A 21096-nucleotide genomic window follows, 5' to 3' on the forward strand; every position below is an offset into this window, starting at 1 on the left:
GCCCCAAACTGTCCACAAGACTTCTTCAAAAGATAACAGGTAGGAGGAAAGATCTTACGCAACCACTAAGCACTGCTGTTTTGCAACACGGGTAAGTAAATCCCTAAGTACATCATGTGTGTCTGCTCCAGCCAAGATACACAGGTTGGAGAAGATTAGCCTGCATGCTGACTATCCAGAAATGCCACATGGCAAAAAAAACAGGGCAGGTGGTAGGCTTCTCAGCTACCATGGAAACATGTAAGCCTAACTTCTTATGATGGACTTGCAGCATTTGTACCATCACTTTATCTGCTGTATGTGTTTTAGGAGGTTATGAAGAAAGAAGTCGGAAGAAATTTGTATGGGATACCATAATGAAGAGTAACACACTAACAGGAAAACACTATCAGGACAAAAAAAAAATAGACGCTTTCAGTGGAACGTGGACAAACAAGTCTACGAAAGAGACTATGTCCTATGTGTTTTGGGGAACTCAATGACAGATCCCAAGTTCGACTATTTACTTTTCTGATACAAATAATCCTCGACTTACGACAGAGCCCCAAGGTTTCCTTTGCTAAGCAAGGCAGTTGTTAAGTGAGTTTTGCCCCATTTTGTGACACCTTCTTGCCAAGGTGGTTAAGCAAATCACTGAAGTTGTTAAGAGAATATGCGGTCATTAAGAAAATCTGGCTTCCCCTCTTGACTCTGCTTGTCAGAAGCCAGCAGGGAGTTACAGATGGAGATTGCAGGACTCCAGGGCAGTGCAACTGTCATAACTAGATGCCAGTTGCCAAATGCCCAAATTTTGATCATGTGACCTGGGAATGCTACCACAACCAGGCATAAGTCAATTTTTTCAGTGCTGTTGCAACTTCAAACAGTCACTAAACAAATGGTGATGAGTCAAGGACCTGTACAGCAAAATCCCAGGGAGGCCGAAATCAAAGCAACACTACCAAGCTAGGATGAAATCACGGACCCATCTAATAGCCACATAATAATAATAATTTTTTATTTGCAGTCACAGACCAAAATAAAAGTGCAACACAAGAAAACACAAGAAAAATACTATCACAAACAGTTAACACCAGAAGCCTTGGCTAAAGGGAATTACAACGTTCTCCTCTGATAGTTACAGCTCTTAAAAGAAATTTAGAAACCTGAGAAGAAATATAGGAGGAGCCATCCCCTAGACACATTTATCTAATAGCCACATTTATCTATCAAGCTACTTTATGACCAGCCAGATTTCTATTAACCAACCCATTGTAATTTCCTGTGATTCTTAACTACAGTATATGGAAATTTGCATTAACCTGCAAGTTAATCTTAATTTTAATCAAGCAAAAATTTATTTTCATTAACCATGAAAAGGGGGACAAAAATCTCTCCTTTTCTCCTTGCCAGTACATGCAGACAAGGAGTGAACCAATTCTTTCCCCCAACATACTTACTAATGAAGGTAAATATACGTATCCCAGGATAATGTTGCAGGATCCAATCTGGGTCGGTCACCTGGACCAGAGGTTTAATCTTCCGAGCTCTGTGCTGGAGCCCATTCTCAGGGAACTTCTCTCTCACCAGAATGTGGTGACTAAACCTCCAGTCCCAGTGACTGATCCAGGCTGGATCCTGCAATATACTCACTGTTGGAATTCTACCCATTCCTTTACAACCAAAATCATTCACAGGGGATTTCCATGCATCTGGAGTCATGTTGATCCGTCCACCCCAATGATTTCTTCCTTCACTGTCTTCTCTTTCTATCTCTCCCATATATTAACCTCCGTTTCTCACTTGGTACCCCCCCTCCCTTCACAACCTTTGATCTTCCCCATCATCAACTCTGCTTATTTAACTTCTGAATTTCCTTCTGTGTATTTATTAAATTTATACGCTGCCCAGCTTACTGTGGAGCAACTCTGGATGGCTTACAGCATCATAAAAACAAGACTATAAGAATATTAAAATATGTTTTAAAAACTTCTATCCAATTATTTGAGCAAACAAGAGAAAGAGGGAAAGAATTACTTATTATTCTGCTTTGATGTCATATGTTCCAAGCTATACAAGCTGACAGAGGAAACCAAATTGCCAAATCATTAAAGGTCACAAAGATATTCCAAACTCATTTCCAAGCATCCAACACCAGTTTTTCATACTATAATATTGAATATAGTAAAGTATATTCTAAAGTATATTCTACTATATTCCAAAACAGTAAAGTTACAATTCTCTTCATTCAGTAGCAAGAGAAATTTACAACTCGGTTCATATGTCACATTAAGATGGGATTTAACCATGCATTATTGAATAAGACACTGCTGCTTTATTAAACAAACCCAGTTTAAGCCAGATTTGCCCAGAAAAAAGTTCAAAAACTATGGCTTACCAATGATAATGGTTTGACTCTTTAAAAAGTTCTAAAGGAAACTAATCCCATTAGTGTTTATTGCAGTGTGAACCTGAGCATAGTTATAAACACAAGTTTTGATGGCCACTAAAATGAGAAAGCTCTCAAATCCCAGCAACTGTATCTGTTCTTTCCTAGCCAATAAATGAATAACAAAGTTGGAAGGGACCTTGGGGGGGGGGGGTCTTCTAGAGCCCAATCCCTTGCTCAAGCAAGAAGCAACAATTGTGCTCAAGTGAAGTAAGTTCCATCCAACATTTCAAACTATTGTAATGTTGTTTCAGCATTTGAAGGGGATGGAAAGACAAGCTAAATGAGTGGAAAATCCTGGAGCAAAAAATTGGGGGGGGGGGGAAGAAGACTGTTGTTGCTTATACTTCTGCTTTCCATTTGTCGTGGCAAGCTGTACCCACACAGCATCGAATGTTGCACATGTGCAACCCACAACTGAAACTTTTATACGTTCCTTCAGAAAATACTATTTTTATACATCCCACTGATTCATAATATGATTTCTTTGGGTTTCAATTTACAAAGTTCTGTAGGATTCCAGCCATCCGGCTTTCATAAGCCATGATTGATGTGTTTTTCAAACTTGATAACGGAAAGATGGGTGGACTTCAGCTCCCAGAATTCCCCAACCAGCATGCTAAGAATTGAAGTGCACACAATTTGAAAGTTGTCAAATTTGAAAAAAACCTGAATTTATAGCAATGGAGAACAGACTGAAGTTCTTATGAGGATGGACTCTAACACAACTCTGAATGCTCAGAAGACTAAACCTCCAGTCCGGGTGACCAACCCAGATTGGATCCTGAGGTTCTTATATCATATGGGACTTCAAGACCTTCCTTCATCCTTTTAACATGGCTGTCGAAAATCAGCGGTATATTTTCCTACTATTTTCAGGAGAGAAATATTCAAAAACAGCAGAAAAATCCCACCCTCCGCCCCCCAAAAATAGAAAAAAAGAAAGAAAAAAGAAACAACTGAATCCTGTCCACCTGTGTCACCACTATCCTGTCCACTGTGGCAACATTTTGCCCACTGTGGTTTATAGCTTAACTTGTGACAGCAAAAAGAATGGTAACACAGCCAATAAACCATGGCTAAACAAACTGTAGCTTGTGTTTCTGCTGAGAAATAAGATCTATCTGCAGCTGCTAAGTGGACTGAAGTGTCCATCTTTTCCCAATAATTTCTCCAAGGAGATCTGTCTCCTCTCTTCCTCCTGTAAGTGCCCGATACATTCTAATTGTCAGCCCCAGTGCTCTCTGGCTCCTTCTTCTGTCACGTCAGGGGCTTAAAGCCTAATCCACACATGCAATAAAATCTACAAGTGTCCCAAAATTACAGAAGAAGCCTTGCCACTTCAGGCTCCATGAGATCACATGCTTCCCCTCCTGGAATAACAAAAATAAACAGAGCAAGTTTGATTTCTCTCTCTTTCTGCTGTGCTAGTCATTAAAAAAAAAAAAAAGTTGCAGGGACTTTTACCATAAGGAAATACCCAAATAGTGCAACTCCTGTTTCTGCTCAGTAGTCGCGTTCTTTCCACCCGCTATTTGATTACCCGCACAGACAAAACTCCACTCTTCCAGCCTCCAGATAATGGAGATATGTTATTTATTAGTTCCCTGCATGCGTGTTTAAGAGGTGGCTAGTTTACTTTTTTTTATTATTAAGGGAACACCCCATAGGGATTTTAACTTGCTTTTTGGGGGGGGAGGTTGTTGTTGTTTAACCCCACCTGTTGATCCCATCAAGAGCTCCCCTTGGGCAGGAATGTAACCAAACACCAGCTCCCATCTATCAACTAGTGGGTTACCACTGGGACTTTCTAACACAGTCAGTTGCCCTCCCCATGAGAAACAGGAATGACACTCCTCATCCATGCAAGCTCTACCACAGCCTACTCAACACAACTCCGGAATCCACCTGGATTTCCACCCTGCATCTTTCCAGAGAAAGCAGGTATGTCTACCAGTGCATTAAATACCACAATAAGCAAACAGAAGTCACTCAAAGATGCATAGCTTGAACAAGAAATCAGCAGCCCCCAAGCGGTTCTTGTCAAAAGCAAGGAGCAGCTATCTTGAAAGATCAATTTCTATCTCAGCCCTAAACTCATTTGAAGGTCGTATTAAGCCATGATTTGCTGAACTGTCTTTTGTTAACTAAGGTATAACTGCCTGGATTCACACATTATCCTAACCTACATATTATTGTTTGCAAAATACAAATACTGAGTCTGCATGATAAGCTAAAATCAAGTTGCACACCGTTGGGAGTTAAATGCCCTGCAGAGTGTCCAAGACAGCACAGGTTGTTCTTGACTTACAATAATTTATTGAGTGACCATTCAAATTTATAACGGCACTGAAAAAAAAAGTTACTTATGACTGTTTTTCACACTTACGACCATTGCAGCATCCCCAGGATCACGTGATCAAAATTTGGACATTTGGAAACTGATTCATATTTATGACCACTGCAGTGTCCCAGGGTCATGTGATCCCCTTTGGCAACCTTTTGATAAGCAAAGTCAATGGGGAAGCCAGATTCACTTAACAACTGTGTAATCATTTTAACATCTGCAGTCGTTCACTTAACAATAGTGGCACAAATGGGCAAAACTCACTTAATAAATGTGTCACTTAGCAATGGAAATTTTGGACTCAATTGTTATTATACGTCAAAGATTACCTGTACTGTCCCCAGAACAGGTGGGCCCAAGGAAGGATCCCATGTGACTTGAAATGTTCTGTTGAATTTTGATAAGGGTCAGTTAATTAAAAAATAAACTAGAGACTGTACCCAGGTGAGGACAGAGTGGTTGTGTCACCCATGCATTAACCCAATGCTAAAGAAATCACATTTGGGCTTGATGCTATGTGCAAAGCAGATGCTGTTTTTCAGTCTATCCAATCAGTCACCTGAAGGTTACTACAACTGTTTTTGTCTAGGACAAGGGTAGGCAATCTTGTCTCTTTTATGACTCGTGGATTTCAACTCCCAGAATTCATGGCTGGCTCAGGAATTCTGGGAGTTGAAATCCACAAGTCATAAAAGAGCCAAGGTTGCCTACCCCTGGTCTAGGATCCAGGAGAGCAAATATACTCTTCATTGTTCCCATAAACAGGATCCAGTTTCCAGACACACTATTCTACTAATATTATGGAAGGAGGGATAGTTTGCAAAGATAGAAAAATACAATGAGGCATAATTAACAATGTTGGTGTAAGCTAGATTTCCTTCACTTTTTCCATAACAGTTTGCCCAAAAGCGAATAGTGTGATGAGTATGCATATTTTTTCATATTTTAATTTGGGAAAAGTTTCTGCCACAAACAATCTTTCAGAGACTATAACTGTACAGGTAGTCCTTGACTTACAAGAGTTCATTTAGTGGCCATTCAAAGTTACAACACTGAAAAGTGACTTATGACCATTTTCACAAGGCCATTACAGCATCCCCATGGTCACATGATTAAAATTTAAATGTTTGGCAATTAACTCATATTTACGATGGTTGGAGTGTCCTGGGATCATGTGATCACCCTTTGCAACTTTCTGAAAGCAAAGTCAATGGAGGAGCCAGATTCACTTAACTATGTTACTAACTTAACAACTGCAGTGATTCATTTAACACAGTGGTTCTCAACCTTTCTAATGCCGTGACCCCATAATACAGTTCCCCATGTTGTGGTGACCCCCAACCACTTATACATCACCGGGTGCCAGGGGCGTGGCCAAAGGGGGAAAAATGGTGGACAGCCTTGTTTGGCGACCCCCGTGAAATGGTCGTTCGACCCCAAATGGGATCCCGACCCACAGGTTGAGAACCACTGATTTAACAATTGCAGCAAGAAAATGTGGCAAAACTCCCTTAACAATTGTCTTACTTAGCAACATAAATTTTGGGCTCAATTGTGGTTGTAAACTGAGGACTACCTGAACATGCAAAATGTAATGCTACCACAAATGACAGTAATGGAACTAGCCCACATCCTCAAGTTGCTTCCACCAGAGACGGCCACCAACACAAGCCCTCTTGCAAGGAAACCAAGAGGATTTTTGAACAGCGCAACTTCAAGGAATTCCTACATCTATAGAATTTAGAGTGAATTACTGCTGCTTAATTGAGCACCATTCCCCTACAATCCAACTTCTTGAGCAAACTAATTTGATCTCCCCAATCAAGAGTTAAGTGCCAACACATTCCACATTCCCTTGTTCCAGGGAAGGAGATAGTTGATTTCAGCAGGGAAGTATGGAGAACTAGGTGTAAGACAGAGAATTTAAAAATACTCAGAGAAGTTTACAACCAAAAACACTGAATGGTTGAAATGGCTGACTAAATCACTGTGCCAGTATAAAGATCTAATCCAAAAGACCCTAACGGGTTTTCTTGTTGTTAAAAGGTATAGTGCATTATTGTTCCGGTGCCTTCAGCTGCATTGGGATTTTAATTCCCATAATTCTTAATAAGCCTGATCATTAACTGGGGATTAAAGGAGCAACTAAAAAGCAAGTTACCTGCAAATTTTGAAGACAAATCACAATATGCCCATTTGCTGGGAATTATGACAGTTCTACACCAAACAACTGGCCAAAGTGGAAATCTGGAAAGAAGACCTTAACTGTGGCCACACCACACTCACTTAATTGAACATTGTAATAGTATCTAACATTTCCTTAAAACATTTCCTTACAGTTTTAGTCAACTTTGCAAATGTTGATTGTTTTTCTTCTTGAATGTTGTGTAAGGAACCCTGGATATCTAACTGAAGGAGCAGAATAGAATTAATCACACAGACACAAAGATCACCAACAGAATACTTAAAAAGAAAAAACAACAACAACCACTACCTATTAGGAGCTCCAGAGAACAACAACAAAGTCCAGTATTCCAGGACACCATGGGTGACCTCACAATCCTATTTAAAGACTGTTCAACTCTACCCAGGTTCTCACATCATGCTAAACCATAACATAGTTCTCCTGGAGCTGACTTAGCATGTTGCACCATCCTAAGCAATTGGGTTTACTCTTCAAACCACAATTAAGCAAATAACTTAGTACAATGCTTGGACTGACTTGCAAGAGGCTGACTTGCAACTAACAGAACAGTTCCAATATAAGAGAAGGTGCAATAGAAACCTAATTCCTATTGTCTGGCTGATAACTCATCCAAATCTTCCAACAGCCCTTTTCTTCCAATAGCTTCTGACCATTTCTGCTGGAAACATCTTCATAATTTCACATTAACTACAGTAAAATCAGCACAAGGAAGGAAAACAAACGAATACAGAGGAACAAACAGATATGGCTATTTGGAGGAGAGGGGGATTGCCTCTTATGAAGATAAGTCCTGCTCCATGTGATCACATCAGTTAATCATATTGGACTTACTTCTACAATGCAGGACCACCCATTCTTCTCAGAAGCCAAAACAGAGTACAGATAGTCCTCAATTAACCATAATTTGTTTACCGAATGTTCAAAGTTACAATGGCACTGAAAAAAGCGGTTTATGACTGCTCCTTGCACTTATGACCATCACAGCATTCCCACAGTCACATAGTCAGACTTACGGTGTTTGGCAATCATGATGTATTTACATTGGTTATGCTATTTTCCCAGCTGGCTTCCAACAAGAAAGTCAATGGAGGAAGCCAGATTTGCTTAATCAGTCCACAATTCACTTAACAACTGCAGGGATTCTCTTAACAACCATGGCAAACAAGTCATAACATTGGGCATGTCTGACTTTACCACCTTGCTTAGCAACAGAAATTGTGATCATGAGTTGAGGATTGCCTGTATATAACTATCACACATGGCATAGCCTTCTCTACACAATCACTTCTCTCAATGACAGTATTGGGACCATCTTCCACCTTCTCTATAGCAGATGTAAAAGGCTTGAGATCCAACATGCTATGGCTGGATCCAAGGTAGCTTCTTCTGAAGGAGAGGTAAAGTCACCATATCCATGACTGCAATCCATAAAGAGTTGTAGAGCCCACAGAATCCAGAAGCACCTTTGTAAAAAGAATCAGCAGTGTGGGTTCCAAATGCTCAAAGCTGCTGGGAAATAAAACGATTATAAGCAACCTATGCATGCATGAGATCATACAATGCAGACTACAAAATACTTGGCGCTTTGGGTTCAAGAGTAATGCTGGCAGCCTGTAAAAAGGCTATAGTTTAAGTCACGTGATGCTAGGCAGAGAGTGCATCAGATCAAAGGTTTTCAATGAAGCCCAAATTTAAGTTGCAATACTGAGATATCACATGTGCAAAAGGATTGCTTCATCATAACCCACCATCCATGGAAATTGTTTGAGCCGACAAAATATTGTGGCAAAAAAAATAATAATGCAATGCAGTGGAAATTTTCTTCCGCAAACTGTGCCCAAGAAAAAAAAAGCTCTTCTGCTACTACTGAACTCTATGCTACGAAACTTGCAACTCTGTAGAGATATAGATTATGCAAAATAACCAAGACCCCAAATAAGGACATCTCCAAATCCAGGAATAAGTAGGGTATATAAAGATATCAGCACAGTTAATCACTTCTTCTGGTCATCCCACTTTAGACCTATGAAACTCACAACCAAGTCTAACCCAGCTGATTGACAAGTGCTTCTGAACCAACAGAAGGCCTCACAGCCTTCATAATTGCGTATAATTTTCAGAAAACATTCAGTTTAACAATTCTATTTAATTTCAGCATTTTATTTACTACACAAACATGAAGAACTTGAAAATAATTTTAAATATTTTCCTTCTCCAACTCTGTAATCCCCATTACCTAGTTATCGTCATTGTACATCATACTAGGATTCACATGCAAAGAACAATCCTCAGGATTGGGGAATGGAAGAGAGGAGCATTGTGATACCAGGATTCTTAAATCCAAAACAATAATTCAGGCTGCAACCCTATTATATAAAAGCAAAAATTCATAGCTAAATTGTAGATCAGTGTTTCTCAAACTTAGCAGTTCTAAGTGGTGTGGATTTCAACTCCCCAAATTCCCAAGAGATCATGGCTGGCTGGGGAATTCTGGGAATTGAAGTCTACACCTCTTAAAGTTGCTAAGGTTGACAAAAGCTGGTGTAGATCTTGTGTCTCTAAAAGATTGTGCAGCTTCATCAGGGCTGGTAGCTTAAGAGATCTGGGCTTGCTTCAGAAACATGCTATCACAAGAATTGTCAAATCCAGAATTCTTTGCATACAGATAAGGGAGGAAAAGTTGGTAGGAGGGGAAAAAAACCACCACAAATAATAATCAGGGACAGTGATCCCATCAACAATAGAGCCAATTGTTGTTTTTGAGATGTGCAGGCCCAAAACATAAGGACAAGCATCTGAGGCAGCTACACAAACAGATCCATAAATGCTGCTTTATCTGGCTTTAAGTCTATATGAGACCACACAGGCAGGATGGTATGCATGCAGAAAGAAGCTTGTGTTACAAAAGTACACCTATCATTGTACTTGGGCCATGTATTTATATTATCCTTCTGCTTCCTTTTCTCAGCCAAAGTTGAACAGCTGCCTCAAGCCACTGACACAGTGAAAAATGAACAATTAGAGACCTAGGCCAAGCCTGTGTGAAGGTCTCTTGCCCAAGGGTCATCAAAATCACAGAGAACTTTCCCACCAAATCTTGGCCCACCCTGATTAGCAAGTGTCTGGGTGGACCCTTCTCCCCACAGCTGCCAAATTATTTGAGCTGGTTCTGCTCTTACATTTTGTACCATATCAACATTACCCCAACAGTTAGACTCATTCCTTGTAAAAGTTCCATACAATCCCCTAAACTCTTGGGATGTGCAACAGGTTACAACGAGTATCGGAACGGTTCTGCTCAAGAGTCAGATTGCCAGCTTCTGCCTTGCTTTTAATAGTCAAGATGCCTCCAGCCATGCCGACACAGTCCCAGTTGCCCTCGCAGTTAATGACATGCAAGCCTACGTGTCATTTGACCGATCAACAGGTGACTGTGCTGAAGTTAGAGAATTGCAACTGAATGTTCCACAGGAAGGAGCAAACCCCAGCGGGTTTACTCATCACCAGCTGGAAGACAGGCCAGAAGTGTTTTTAGAATAAAATTCCCAAGACATTTGGCACTTCTCATTCCCACTCCCCAGCCTTTCTACATTCCTTCTAAAGCATGCAAGCAAGGCAACATGACCTAACCGTCCTAGCGCAGAGAGAGATTGTGCTTCTGACGAGACTGAAGGACCGACACCCCCCCAATACGAAAAAAACTCTGCTTGGCATTCTTGTTCTCTGACCCCCACTCCCCACCCCGAGATCTGAACCTTCCTCTGGGCGCCAAGGTGGCAGCACTAGAGATTCTGTTTTTACTTGGCTGATGTGCACTATTAATAGATGCTTACCATTCTCTCCCAGATCTTTCCTCAGCAGAAATAAACCACTCCCAGGTCCCTGAAGCCTCCCTCCAAGGCAGGAAGGGCAAGGACTCCAGCCAGACAGGCCCCTCCAGGCTGCCTATAACCTTCTCCACGTTTCCATCTGCTCGCTTGCATCTGCCAGACAAAGTTTCCAAGTGTTCCTTGTGTCCTTGCTTCAGACTACACCCCCCCCCACACCGCAAACCTCAGCCGGGCTCTTAAGCTGCAACCTACAGCCACCACTAGGAAATCCTGCCCCGGATGTAGCAGGGAGTGCTGCCTGCTCTCACCAACTCCTGCAGTGTATAAATGGCCGGCCTGCCCACTGTATCAGGCTGGGGAAGAGCATTCTGTCCTCAGGCGCACCACTGTTGAAAGGAAAAAAAAACCTGTTTCTGTACACAAGACAGCCTGATGATTAAACCTCCCTTTGAAGAACAGCCTGACATACGAGCAACAGAGGCACCTAAGAGGGAGACCAACCTAGGCCTTTCGCTTCCTTCAGCCTGCCCAGGTGCAAACACACAACCCAGTGCACTTCAAAAGCTTCCCGATACATTAGTCCAGTCTCACCCAGCATTCTGTCTGATAGGAGCCAGCCCTGCTATCTGAGATCCTTGTAATGAGAGATGCCCAACACCGAAACTTCTTCAAGGAAAGCATGTGCTCTGCTAAGAGTTATTGCCCCTCCCCAGGGGATGTTGCTGGGCATACACTGTAAGGAGACACGCTAGAACTCATTAAAGCAAACTGCATATGGATGGTAAACCCAAACAGTGTTACATCAGATTCCTTTTACACCGAAAATAAAATAATAATCCTTGAGAACCTATCTCTTACCTTCTGGTTCCCATCTCCTGGAAAGAATGCTCCATGGTCCATTCACCAGCCCAGCCAAAGGAGAGTTTCCAAGATTCAGGAGCCAAGCATTCTTGCCTGCTCTCTCTCCCTCTCTCTTCCCTGACTGAAACTTTGACGCAAAAATGTGTCAACAGATCTTGACAAAAAAAAGCTCAGAGGTTTAAGGCAAGTAGCACCCAGAGCACCTCCTCAGCCAAAGTGTTCCTGCTAATTTATTCCTGTACGATTCTGATTCCTCTTATTGGTTTGTCAAGCCAGATAAGATCGGGAGCCAAAGGGGGTTTTGGGGCAGGGGGAGAGACATCCCAAGAAAGAGCATTGGAGAGTTGTTGTTTTTTTACACATCTAACATTTCAAAAAGGGGCTCCACGCAGGAACAGCCCAAGACACCCTGTGCCATCACTAAGATGGGAACAATCAATGTTGCCCCCCTATGCCTGCTTCCCCAGGGGTAAGCAAGGTTGAGGTCAGATAAGACCTCAATGGGATATCTATAAAAAGGAGGGGAAGCTTTATTAAGGGCCAGAATCTGGAAAATGTTGCTTTGGAGGAATAAGAAATTCACCTCTGCTCCCCTCTTCTATACATAAATTGCCCTGCAAGGTGATCACCTACAATTTAAGCCTTGCACCTTGTCTTTGGGAGAACCAACCAAACGGTGCGCAGAAGGGGATTGACTTAGGCTGCAACCTGGAGCATCCTGACTGGCAAGTACTGTAAAGCCCACTGAAACATGATGAAGCTTGTCCTTGAGTAACCAAACCCAATTTCCTCACTCACCAGGAGACTTTTAGACACAGTTTGCCTGAAAAGGGGGGGGGGAAACTCTGCTGCCACCCTCCACTGGTTTTCATACCACAAACTCCCAGCTACCCACCTTCTAAGGCAGGGGTTCTCAACCTTGGCAACTTTAAGACTTGTGGACTTCAACTCCCAGAATTCCTCAGCCAGCTGAGGAATTCTGGGAATTGAAGTCCACAAGTCTTAAAGTTGCCAAGGTTGAGGACCCCTGTTCTAAGGGATAAAAGTTAGTGTCTGGCTAGTGTCACTCAACACTTTTTCCACAAAGGGAGTGGGGAGAGAGAGAGATGAAAGACAGGAAAATCCCGGGGTGCCTCCTTTTGCCACCTCTCTTCATTGGCCTGGGGAACTGTCATGCCATAGGCCCAACCCCCCCCTCCCCATCTCCCGTCCTTCAGCCTGCCAACAAACAGACCCCACCACCCCCTTCCCAGGACCACAGACCTGTTTTGCAGGCTCCGCTGCTCGCTTCTCCGGCATCCTTTGCAGGAGGCTACCGAGAGTCCTTTCCTTCTTTCTCCCCCCCCCCTCCCTACGTCTCTTTCTCAAGTCACATTCACAATGCCTGGGGGGGGGGCTGAGAGGAAACTCTAGAGGAGAGTTCACCCCTTTCCCAAGGAAGGTTCTGCAGGGCGCTTCCGTTCCTAATCGCACCTCCCCTGCCAGTCCCACATGCTGAAATAATAAAGGTTTGTTTGCCTGCAAAAAAAAGCGCGCCTGAGCTCGCTTTCCCCCCCCCCCCGCAACTCCTTCCCTTTCAAAGCATCGCCTCCTCCTCCTCCCTCCGCCTCTCAACTCTCTACTCGCCTCCCCCCCCCCACCCCGTAAACAGATCCGCTTACTCCGTGGCTTCTCCAGCTAGCGCGCGCGCGCGCGCACACGCGCGCGCGCGCACACACACAGCGCCCTTCGGCTTGCGCGCCCCCGAACTGCATGTGCGAAGTCAGATTAATGTTTACACCTAAAGCGATTTCGGGAGCAATTTTAAGAAGCGGCAGCGCCAAGGGGACCGCGGAGTTGGGGGGGGGGAGGCACGGAGGGAGGAAAGAAAGTGACGGCTGACAATCCGCATATTGCAAAAAAAGGGTGGTCGAGAATAACTGAAGAGGCGTCTCTCGGAGAAAGAGAAAGAAAGAAGGGAAGGCAAGAAATAAAAAGAAATATCACCTTATTTTTTGCGCGCGCGCTTCAACGGTCTTACCTCCAGCTGCCAAGGCTTTGCTTACACTGGTCGAGACAAAAGGCTGGTTCATACGGATTAGTTGTTGGGGTTTTTTTTTTTTTTTTGGTAAAAAAAAAAATTATCAAGCATTCGCGTCTTTCTCTCCACCCATCCCTCTTCCGAATCCCGCTGCTACTTCGCTGCCCACACGCACCCCCTCCGAGCTGCTTTCCCCAGCCTCCCTCCCCACCCTTCCCGAAAAGGTTAGGGGAAAGGAGTGCAGAGGGACCCGGAGGGGGGCGGGCGGGAGGCGGAAACCGAAGGCACAGAGCAACTCGGCTGGGAAAAGAAATTGTGTAGCCATCCAACGTCCTGGGGTCGGGGAGGGGAGCAAAAAAACCCAGAAAAGAAACGGGGGAGCGCTTGGCACGAGCCAAATAAAAACCCCAACCCTTCTGGAAAGATTTTGGGGGGCAGGTAGGGGGTGGTGAAAGGAAGAGGGGGCGTTGGAGGGCGGCGCGGGCTGGCTGGCGAGGGGGCAGCCCGCCGAGTTACTCACCAGCCTGCTGCTGCTGCTGCTGCTGTTGCTGCTGCTGCCCACTGATCCCTTCGGCGGCGGCGGCGGTGGCGGCGGCGGCGGCTGCCTTTCGGGAGAGACTTTTTTCTTCCAGGGGATCAGGAGACTCCTGGCTGCCGGGGAGACTGCCCGACCCTTCGGCGCCACTGCCAACCTTCAGCGACAGCATATTCATCGCCTGCCGATCACATTATCCTCACGCAACTCTGCTGGACATGGTCCCTCCACTCGTTGCCGCCGCCGCCGCCGCCTCTTCCTCGGCTCCTTTCTTTCCCTCTCTCTTTCGCTGGCGCTCTCGCACTCGCTCGCTCGCTTTCCTCCTTTCTTTTGCCTCCTTCCTTCCCTCCCTTTCCAACACACCACACAAAAGACGGAGCCAGGAAGGAGGGGTGGGTAGGAAAATATGCAAGGCGGCGAGAATTGGCTTCCCAGCGCTCGCTCGCTCGCTCGCCGCCCCCCGCGCCTCTGTCTCTCGCGTCGCTGCTGCTGGAAAAGGAAATGAAGAAGAAGCGGGCGGGGGGGAGAGGAAAAGCAGACCCTTGGCTCGCGCTGCCGCTCAGCTGCTGCTGCTGTGCTGGGCTGGGGATTTTGCTCCTCCGCCCCGCCGGTCGCCCGCCGCCTCCTTCTCCCGACCGCCGCCTTGGCTCGTCCGCTCGCCCCTGCCTTGCCTCTCGCTTGCCGGGCTTGGAGAAAAGGCTGGCTGGGAGCTTCTTCGCAGCCGCTGTTGCCGCCTTGGCTGCCTCAGACGCTCTCGGCTTACCTTCGCTTGTCAGCAGCCAGAGCAGCATCCGGAACCCCAGGGAGAGACCCGCAAAGCATCTTGGGGGATGTAGTATTTCCTCTTCGGCGAGGAGGGGGGGGCAGGGAAGGAGATCGAGCCGGACTTTGGCGGCTGGACGGGCGGGCAGGGGGCTGCGCGAATTGGCTGAACGAGCCGGGCGCGGCGGCGGCGGCGCTTTGGACGCGATGCTTCCCGTCCGTCCGAGTGCGCGCTCGGGAAGCGCCATGGTTGTTCCGGGTTCGCAACTGGCGGTGTGATGTTGTCACCCTAAACTGTTAAAAAAGAGAGTCAGAGAGGCTGTAGGATCTCGGGGATCCTTGCGAAGTGCACAATGCAAACTTCGCTGGAGGTAACTGGGGGCCAGGCTACACCCCCCCCCCCAGCGTTATGGGCCAAACCTTTTCCAGGGTTCAGTTTTAAAGAAATGCTCAGCTGAAACTCCCCCCCCCCTTTCTCGTGTCCTTGTTTCGGCCCCTCTGAGTTAGTTGCTCTGTGTTTGTTTAAAGGTACAAGACACTCCTGAGATATCCAGCTCTTCAAAAAGTACTACGCGGGGTGCTTGCTGGTCTCGTGGGAAGCTTCCAAAAAAGAAAGAATTTCTGTGGAAGAGGAGAAACGCCTCGTATGAATAAGACACTACTGTTTATATGTGTGAGCAGTGCCCTCTAATGGTGGGAACCGGGACTGCTCCGCTTCGGGGAATCTCGGACCCTTGAACCTTCTGTAATTCCGCAAAGAGAGTTATGTCTCCCCTCCAGGACAGGGCGCAGATGGTGGCCCGGGGCAGGGATGACATCAGGCGATCCACAGGGTGTGGGCTCAGCCTACTCTTAACCTCAGCTAAGCAGTCTCTGCAAGGAGCTTGTAGCCTTCCAAACAAACTGCAGGCCACATCTGACCAGAGCTATTAACAGTGGGGGTGAGCATCCCATAATGTGCCTCCAGACTCCTTACTACAGCCCCCCCCCCACCAGAGCCACCCAGGATCCTACTGGAAAATTTGAAGGCCAGTTGCCAAAAGAACAGCTGTGCAGCTTCCCTGTTTTTCCTGTATAAAACTAAGCAAATAAGCTGGGAAAAGTCCTCTTCAAATCAATGGTCTCCCAAGCAACAGGGTTTGACCCTGCTTAGCTTTTCAAGAACAGCACACTTCAGAGAGCACACTTAAAAACAGAGGGAATCCGAAAACATGAAAAATAAGTTTATGCTCATCTTTAGAATGGATGTAAGCTGCTTACCTTTTGGAAGCTCCTACTGCTAACATGATTCCTGCCAAACATAAAAAAACCTGGTGGTCAAAATGTCCACTCTTTCATTAAATGGGCATCGATATATCACTACCTTGCCCTGTTATTCATTTTCAGTATCTATCATTCCACAATTGATCCATAAATCAATTCATTTTATCACGTGTGTTCTCTAAATCAGCAATTGTACAACAAATCTACTTTCTCACAGTTTTAGGTTTCTTGGTAACTTTCTGAAAAGCAAAAGTTGGTTTGCACACCCAGTCTGTACTCTTTCAACCAGAATTCTGCTAAATAACTTCCAAGGAACATTTAAGAAACATGTGTTTTTTGCACCCACTTTTGTTACCTGTTCCTTGTTATAGAACTGCATTCTTCTAGTTACCAGACATAAATACAGTCTTCACACACACATTACACAAGATCCACAGCCATTTCATAATTAAACCACATCCACATTTTAACATTTCTCCAATTAACACCATCTAAGCTGCAGCCTTATAATTTTTCAGTATTTTCCCTGCATTCATTACTTCTTTGTCAGCAATTTTTTTGTTGGATGCTAATATTTAGAGTATTTGTAGAATTTAGAGTTGGAAGGGACCTTTAAGGTCTTCTAGTCCAGGGGTCTTCAAATGTGGCCCTTTTATGGTGCCTGGCTGAGGAATTCTGGGAGTTGAAGTCCACAAGTCATAAAAGGGCCATGTTTGAAGACCCCTGTTCTGTCCAACCTCTGCTCAAGCAGGAAACCCTATGCCAGTGGTAGCGAACCTGTGGCACGGTGCCAGAGACGGCACTCAGAGCCCTCTCTGTGGGCACGCGCACCATCGCCCCAGTCCTAGGCCTGCAGCTGGGTTTTATAAAACCTTTTCGCTTTAGGCTTCCGCTGCTGTGTGCAAAAAAAAAAAAAAAAAAGTTCAATCAGTCAATTTCAACTTGCGGGGGAAAAAAAAGATCTTGCAAAGTTGGAATTGATTGATTGAACTTTTTAGTCCCACCCAGTCTGCCGTTACTACCGTAGCCATGCCCACCCAATTGGCCACACCCAGCCAATGGGCCACATCCACCCGGCACCCGACGATGCATAAGTGGGTTTTGGGTTGCAGTTTGGGCACTCGGTCTCTAAAAGGTTTGCCATCACTGCCCTATGCCATTTAAAAAAAAAAGGTTGTCCCAATCTCTTCTTAAAAACCTCCTGTGTTGGGGCATCCACAGCATTGTTTCAAAAAATTGTTTCAATTTCACTCTTCAACAGATTACTGTCACTCCTCTAAAATATTCTTCCAGTATTCCCCAGTTTGGACTTCCTTCCAAATAATATTGATTCTTAATTCCCTTCATTCTACAGGAAGTTCCTTGTTTAGCTTAGGATGATGAACAGCCCTGTCTTGTTCCTTTTTGTAATCTCACATGGTTTTGTTAAATTCCATTAACAATTATTTATGCTTTCTGTGAAGTATTACCTGTTTTATAAAGTTCTTTCCCAAATTCATATCTTCCAAAACTTTAAACAGGAAATCCCAGTTCAAATTGTCAAAGGCCTTCTCTACATCAAAGAAAATCAGTGCGGTTTGTTTTTCAGTAAGTTGCTCCAAATATTCCAAAATGTGCAACCTATACTGGACCTTTTCCTAAAAAGATATTCACCAAGCCATTACCATTCTCAGGTATTTTTAGGTCTAATCACTTTTTCTGAACAGTGTCTTCATGTCATTCCCACCAATCCATTCCCAGCAGTATAACGTTTCCCCCTAGACTTATTAAAGTTACCTATTTTCTTACTGCCATTCATTGGAGCATAATAAGGCCATTCTCACTAACCCACAAATGGACTATAAAAATAAGTCATACATTTTATGACCTTTCTGGCCATGGTTGTTAAGCAATCACTGTAGCTATTAAGTGAATCATGCAGTCATTAAATGAATCCAGCTATCCCCATTAACTTTTTCTTCTGGGAAGGTCACAAATGGTGATCACGTGACCCTGGAATGTTGCAACTATCATAAATACATGCGAGTTGCTAAGTACCCAAAATTTGATCCTATGTCCATGGGGATGCTGTGATGGTCGTAAGTCTGAGGACTGATTATAAGTCATTTTTTTCCAGTGCAGTTGTAATTTCAAATGGTTGCTAAATGAACGGTTATAGGTCAAGGATTATCTGTAGTTTTGGATCACATATCTGCAAATCCCTGTTGTGAAGGAATAATGATGGGAAACGGTTATAACTCCTCCTGTTGCAAGCACCTCACATCTGGGTGGCTACACTAAGAAAAAAAAATACTAGTTGAGATTGGTCCTTGGTCTAATTCAGACATGTCAAACTCGGGCCGGTTTTGCCATTGCCGGCAATGGGGTGGACGTGGCTTCCGGATGATGCATCCGGCTCATGGGCCGCCAGTTTGACACCCCTGGTCTAATTGAATAGGGGAGGGGTATCCAAGCTTGGCAACTTTGAGTTGTAGACTTCAATTCCCAGAATTCCTCAACCAGCATGGCTGGCTAGGGAATTCTGGGACTTTACATCCAGAGATTTTAAAGTTGCCACGCTTGGACACCCCTGCAGTTGGGTGTTTCTTATAGTCTGAATCATGATGATTACAAAAACTAACATACACATTGAATCCAGGCCTAGCACTTAACCATTGCACATCACATTGACTTTATTTTGTGAGATTTCAACTTTAGCCTCTGCAGCTCTAAAGGATTGCGCAATTGTGTGTGAGCAAATTATTATACACACCATTCACATTCAGCCTCTCAACATTAGTTTTACTCCCTCCAAGCTCAATGTTTTAGCTGACCTTTCAGACCTCCTGTGCTGTTGAAATCTTAAATAGCTGCCATTTTGAGTATGTTTCAGGCAGACTGCAATACTGTGGTCGTTTATCTGAGGTAAAAAGATCCAGGGCTGCTGTCAGCCCTTTGAAGTAGGCCAGGAAACAGACACCTCAGGTAGTTTTCAAATTACAATTGCAATTGTACCTGGAATTACTACATTATCACATCCAATTTTACAATCTTTTTTGCAGCAACAAAAAGTAAATGCTGGAAATGGGTAAAAAAAAAAACACTAACAATCAGGATCAAGTGACTGTGGGATGCTGTCAGTTGCCAAGTGCCCAAAATGTAACCACGTGACTAGGGGAGGGGAAGCCTTCAGAACTTAGCAAACACTGTAATTTTGAACTGTTGCTAAGTGATGGTCATTAAGTGAGGACTACCTGTACTGTTGTTAAAGGGATAAATAACAGAATCTTTAAAGCCTGACAGATTCTCCCTCTCTCTTCTTATTATAAAGAGAATCAAAATGGGGTAATCTTGAGTTTCTTCCTTAATCTGAAATGACATCAGTAAGCCTTAAATCTCAGTTTAAAGAGTGGTACATTAAAAACAGGGCCACTTATGACATTTATAACCAGCCATTCTTATGTGAATGTAACTATTATTACTACTTGGATTTAGCATGTGGCATTAACTTAGTCTATGGTTTATCAATAAATCATGTTTAAACCAACTGTGACTTTGCATAATATATGTGTGCCTCTACAGTGGCAGTCCTAGACATTTATTGTGGAATATTTCCCCCCCCCCTCCAAAAAAAAATACATGTTGCCCATTTCCTCATTGGCTGACGGACACTGGTACAAGTTCCAGTCATCTCTCCATTCATGGAGCAATGATATGAACCACTTCTGCTATTTTAATATTTTTAGTTGCTGCTTTGTCACAAAACTTGTTGATTTTAATCCAATTCATGGATGTAGATATAATTTTAAACATGTCTTGGGTGCTCTTTGTTTGATCTGTCTAATTCTCATCTAATTATTGGAAATGACCTTTTTCAGGAATTTTGGTTTCAGAACTATCAGGAGCATCACCAGATCCCTGGGAGCAAGCATTAGGGAACACAATGGGGCTTCTTCCTAAGTAAATAAGTCATACCATCCGGTTACCGTGCTGACAGTCTTCAAGACTTTTCAGAACATTCCTTATGCCCCAGAGAGATGTTACAAAGATCAGAGGCTGTTGGCTTCCACCAGCTGCTGATGTCAGCTTTGAATTCCTCTGCTATTTTTAGCATCTGATCACAATCAATACACGTTGCCATCATCTTCTCTCTCCTTGGACTTTTGCATACAATTAATGCAGCATAACCACACAGTCACATCTGTGGCATGCTCACAAATCTATCACAACCAGGGTTAAATGTTCAGCCAAGACAAAAGAAGCATCAGGTGATCCTAATGGCTACCTAGTCCAGCTTTCTTATTCCACAAAAACTTAATACAGGATTCTGGGAAGTCCACAAGTGGCACCTAAATATGGGGCTATTATAAGGAGCATGAAGACCCCATTGCCTTAAAGCAATCCCAACACAATACTTGACTTTTGCACAGGGAATGAAATTTTAGGAATGTAATATGGTGGCAGTAGAGCACAGGGAATTTGTGATAGTTTGCCCCTCCATTATAAATCTCTTTCTCCCAAAATCTTTTAATGAAGAAGATGAGGAAGAGGGCAGACTTGCAGCATCCTGCAGGAAGACATTAGATATACCACATCTTAGTCTAATAATGGCCTTCTGTGATTACAATAGGTTCCCAAACAATTTCTCAGAAACCCACTCTCAGGATTCTCACACCCTGCTAATCCATCTTCTAATTTTGACCTGCAAGCCTTATTTCTTAGTTTTATGTGTTGTGTGGGTCCAATTGTCATCTACTGTATAAAAAAGCATTAACTAAACTATAGCTTAGTGATTCCCATCAAGGAGCCAAGAGTATATAATTCCAGCCCTATTTAAAGGGAAGACCTTTTATTCACAATTTCTC

The 21096-nt window shown here is 43.9% G+C and overlaps 1 protein-coding gene across 6 annotated transcripts in view; it reads right to left on the reverse strand.

Moving 5' to 3' along the window:
• Window positions 1-15036, reverse strand: part of AHDC1 (AT-hook DNA binding motif containing 1) — a 226288-nt gene extending 211252 nt beyond the window's left edge. For 4 of the 6 annotated variants that reach the window (XR_005555618.1, XR_005555616.1, XM_039334260.1 and 1 more), the window contains exon 1: window positions 14213-15036. Coding sequence is in view for 2 of the 6 variants with exons in the window: in XM_039334260.1 (XP_039190194.1) it covers window positions 14213-14405 (193 nt within the window). In the remaining 4 variants the exon portion in view is untranslated. Of the gene's footprint in view, window positions 1-11669; window positions 11800-12935; window positions 13165-13692; window positions 14098-14212 lie in introns of those variants that run through there. The other 2 variants (XR_005555617.1, XR_005555619.1) reach the window with 2 other exon arrangements.
• Window positions 15037-21096: the final 6060 nt, after the last annotated feature.

This window comes from Crotalus tigris, unplaced genomic scaffold, assembly GCF_016545835.1.
Source record: "Crotalus tigris isolate CLP2741 ecotype Arizona unplaced genomic scaffold, ASM1654583v1 scf7180000017628.32516253702:7417878, whole genome shotgun sequence".
Lineage (NCBI taxonomy): Eukaryota > Metazoa > Chordata > Lepidosauria > Squamata > Viperidae > Crotalus > Crotalus tigris.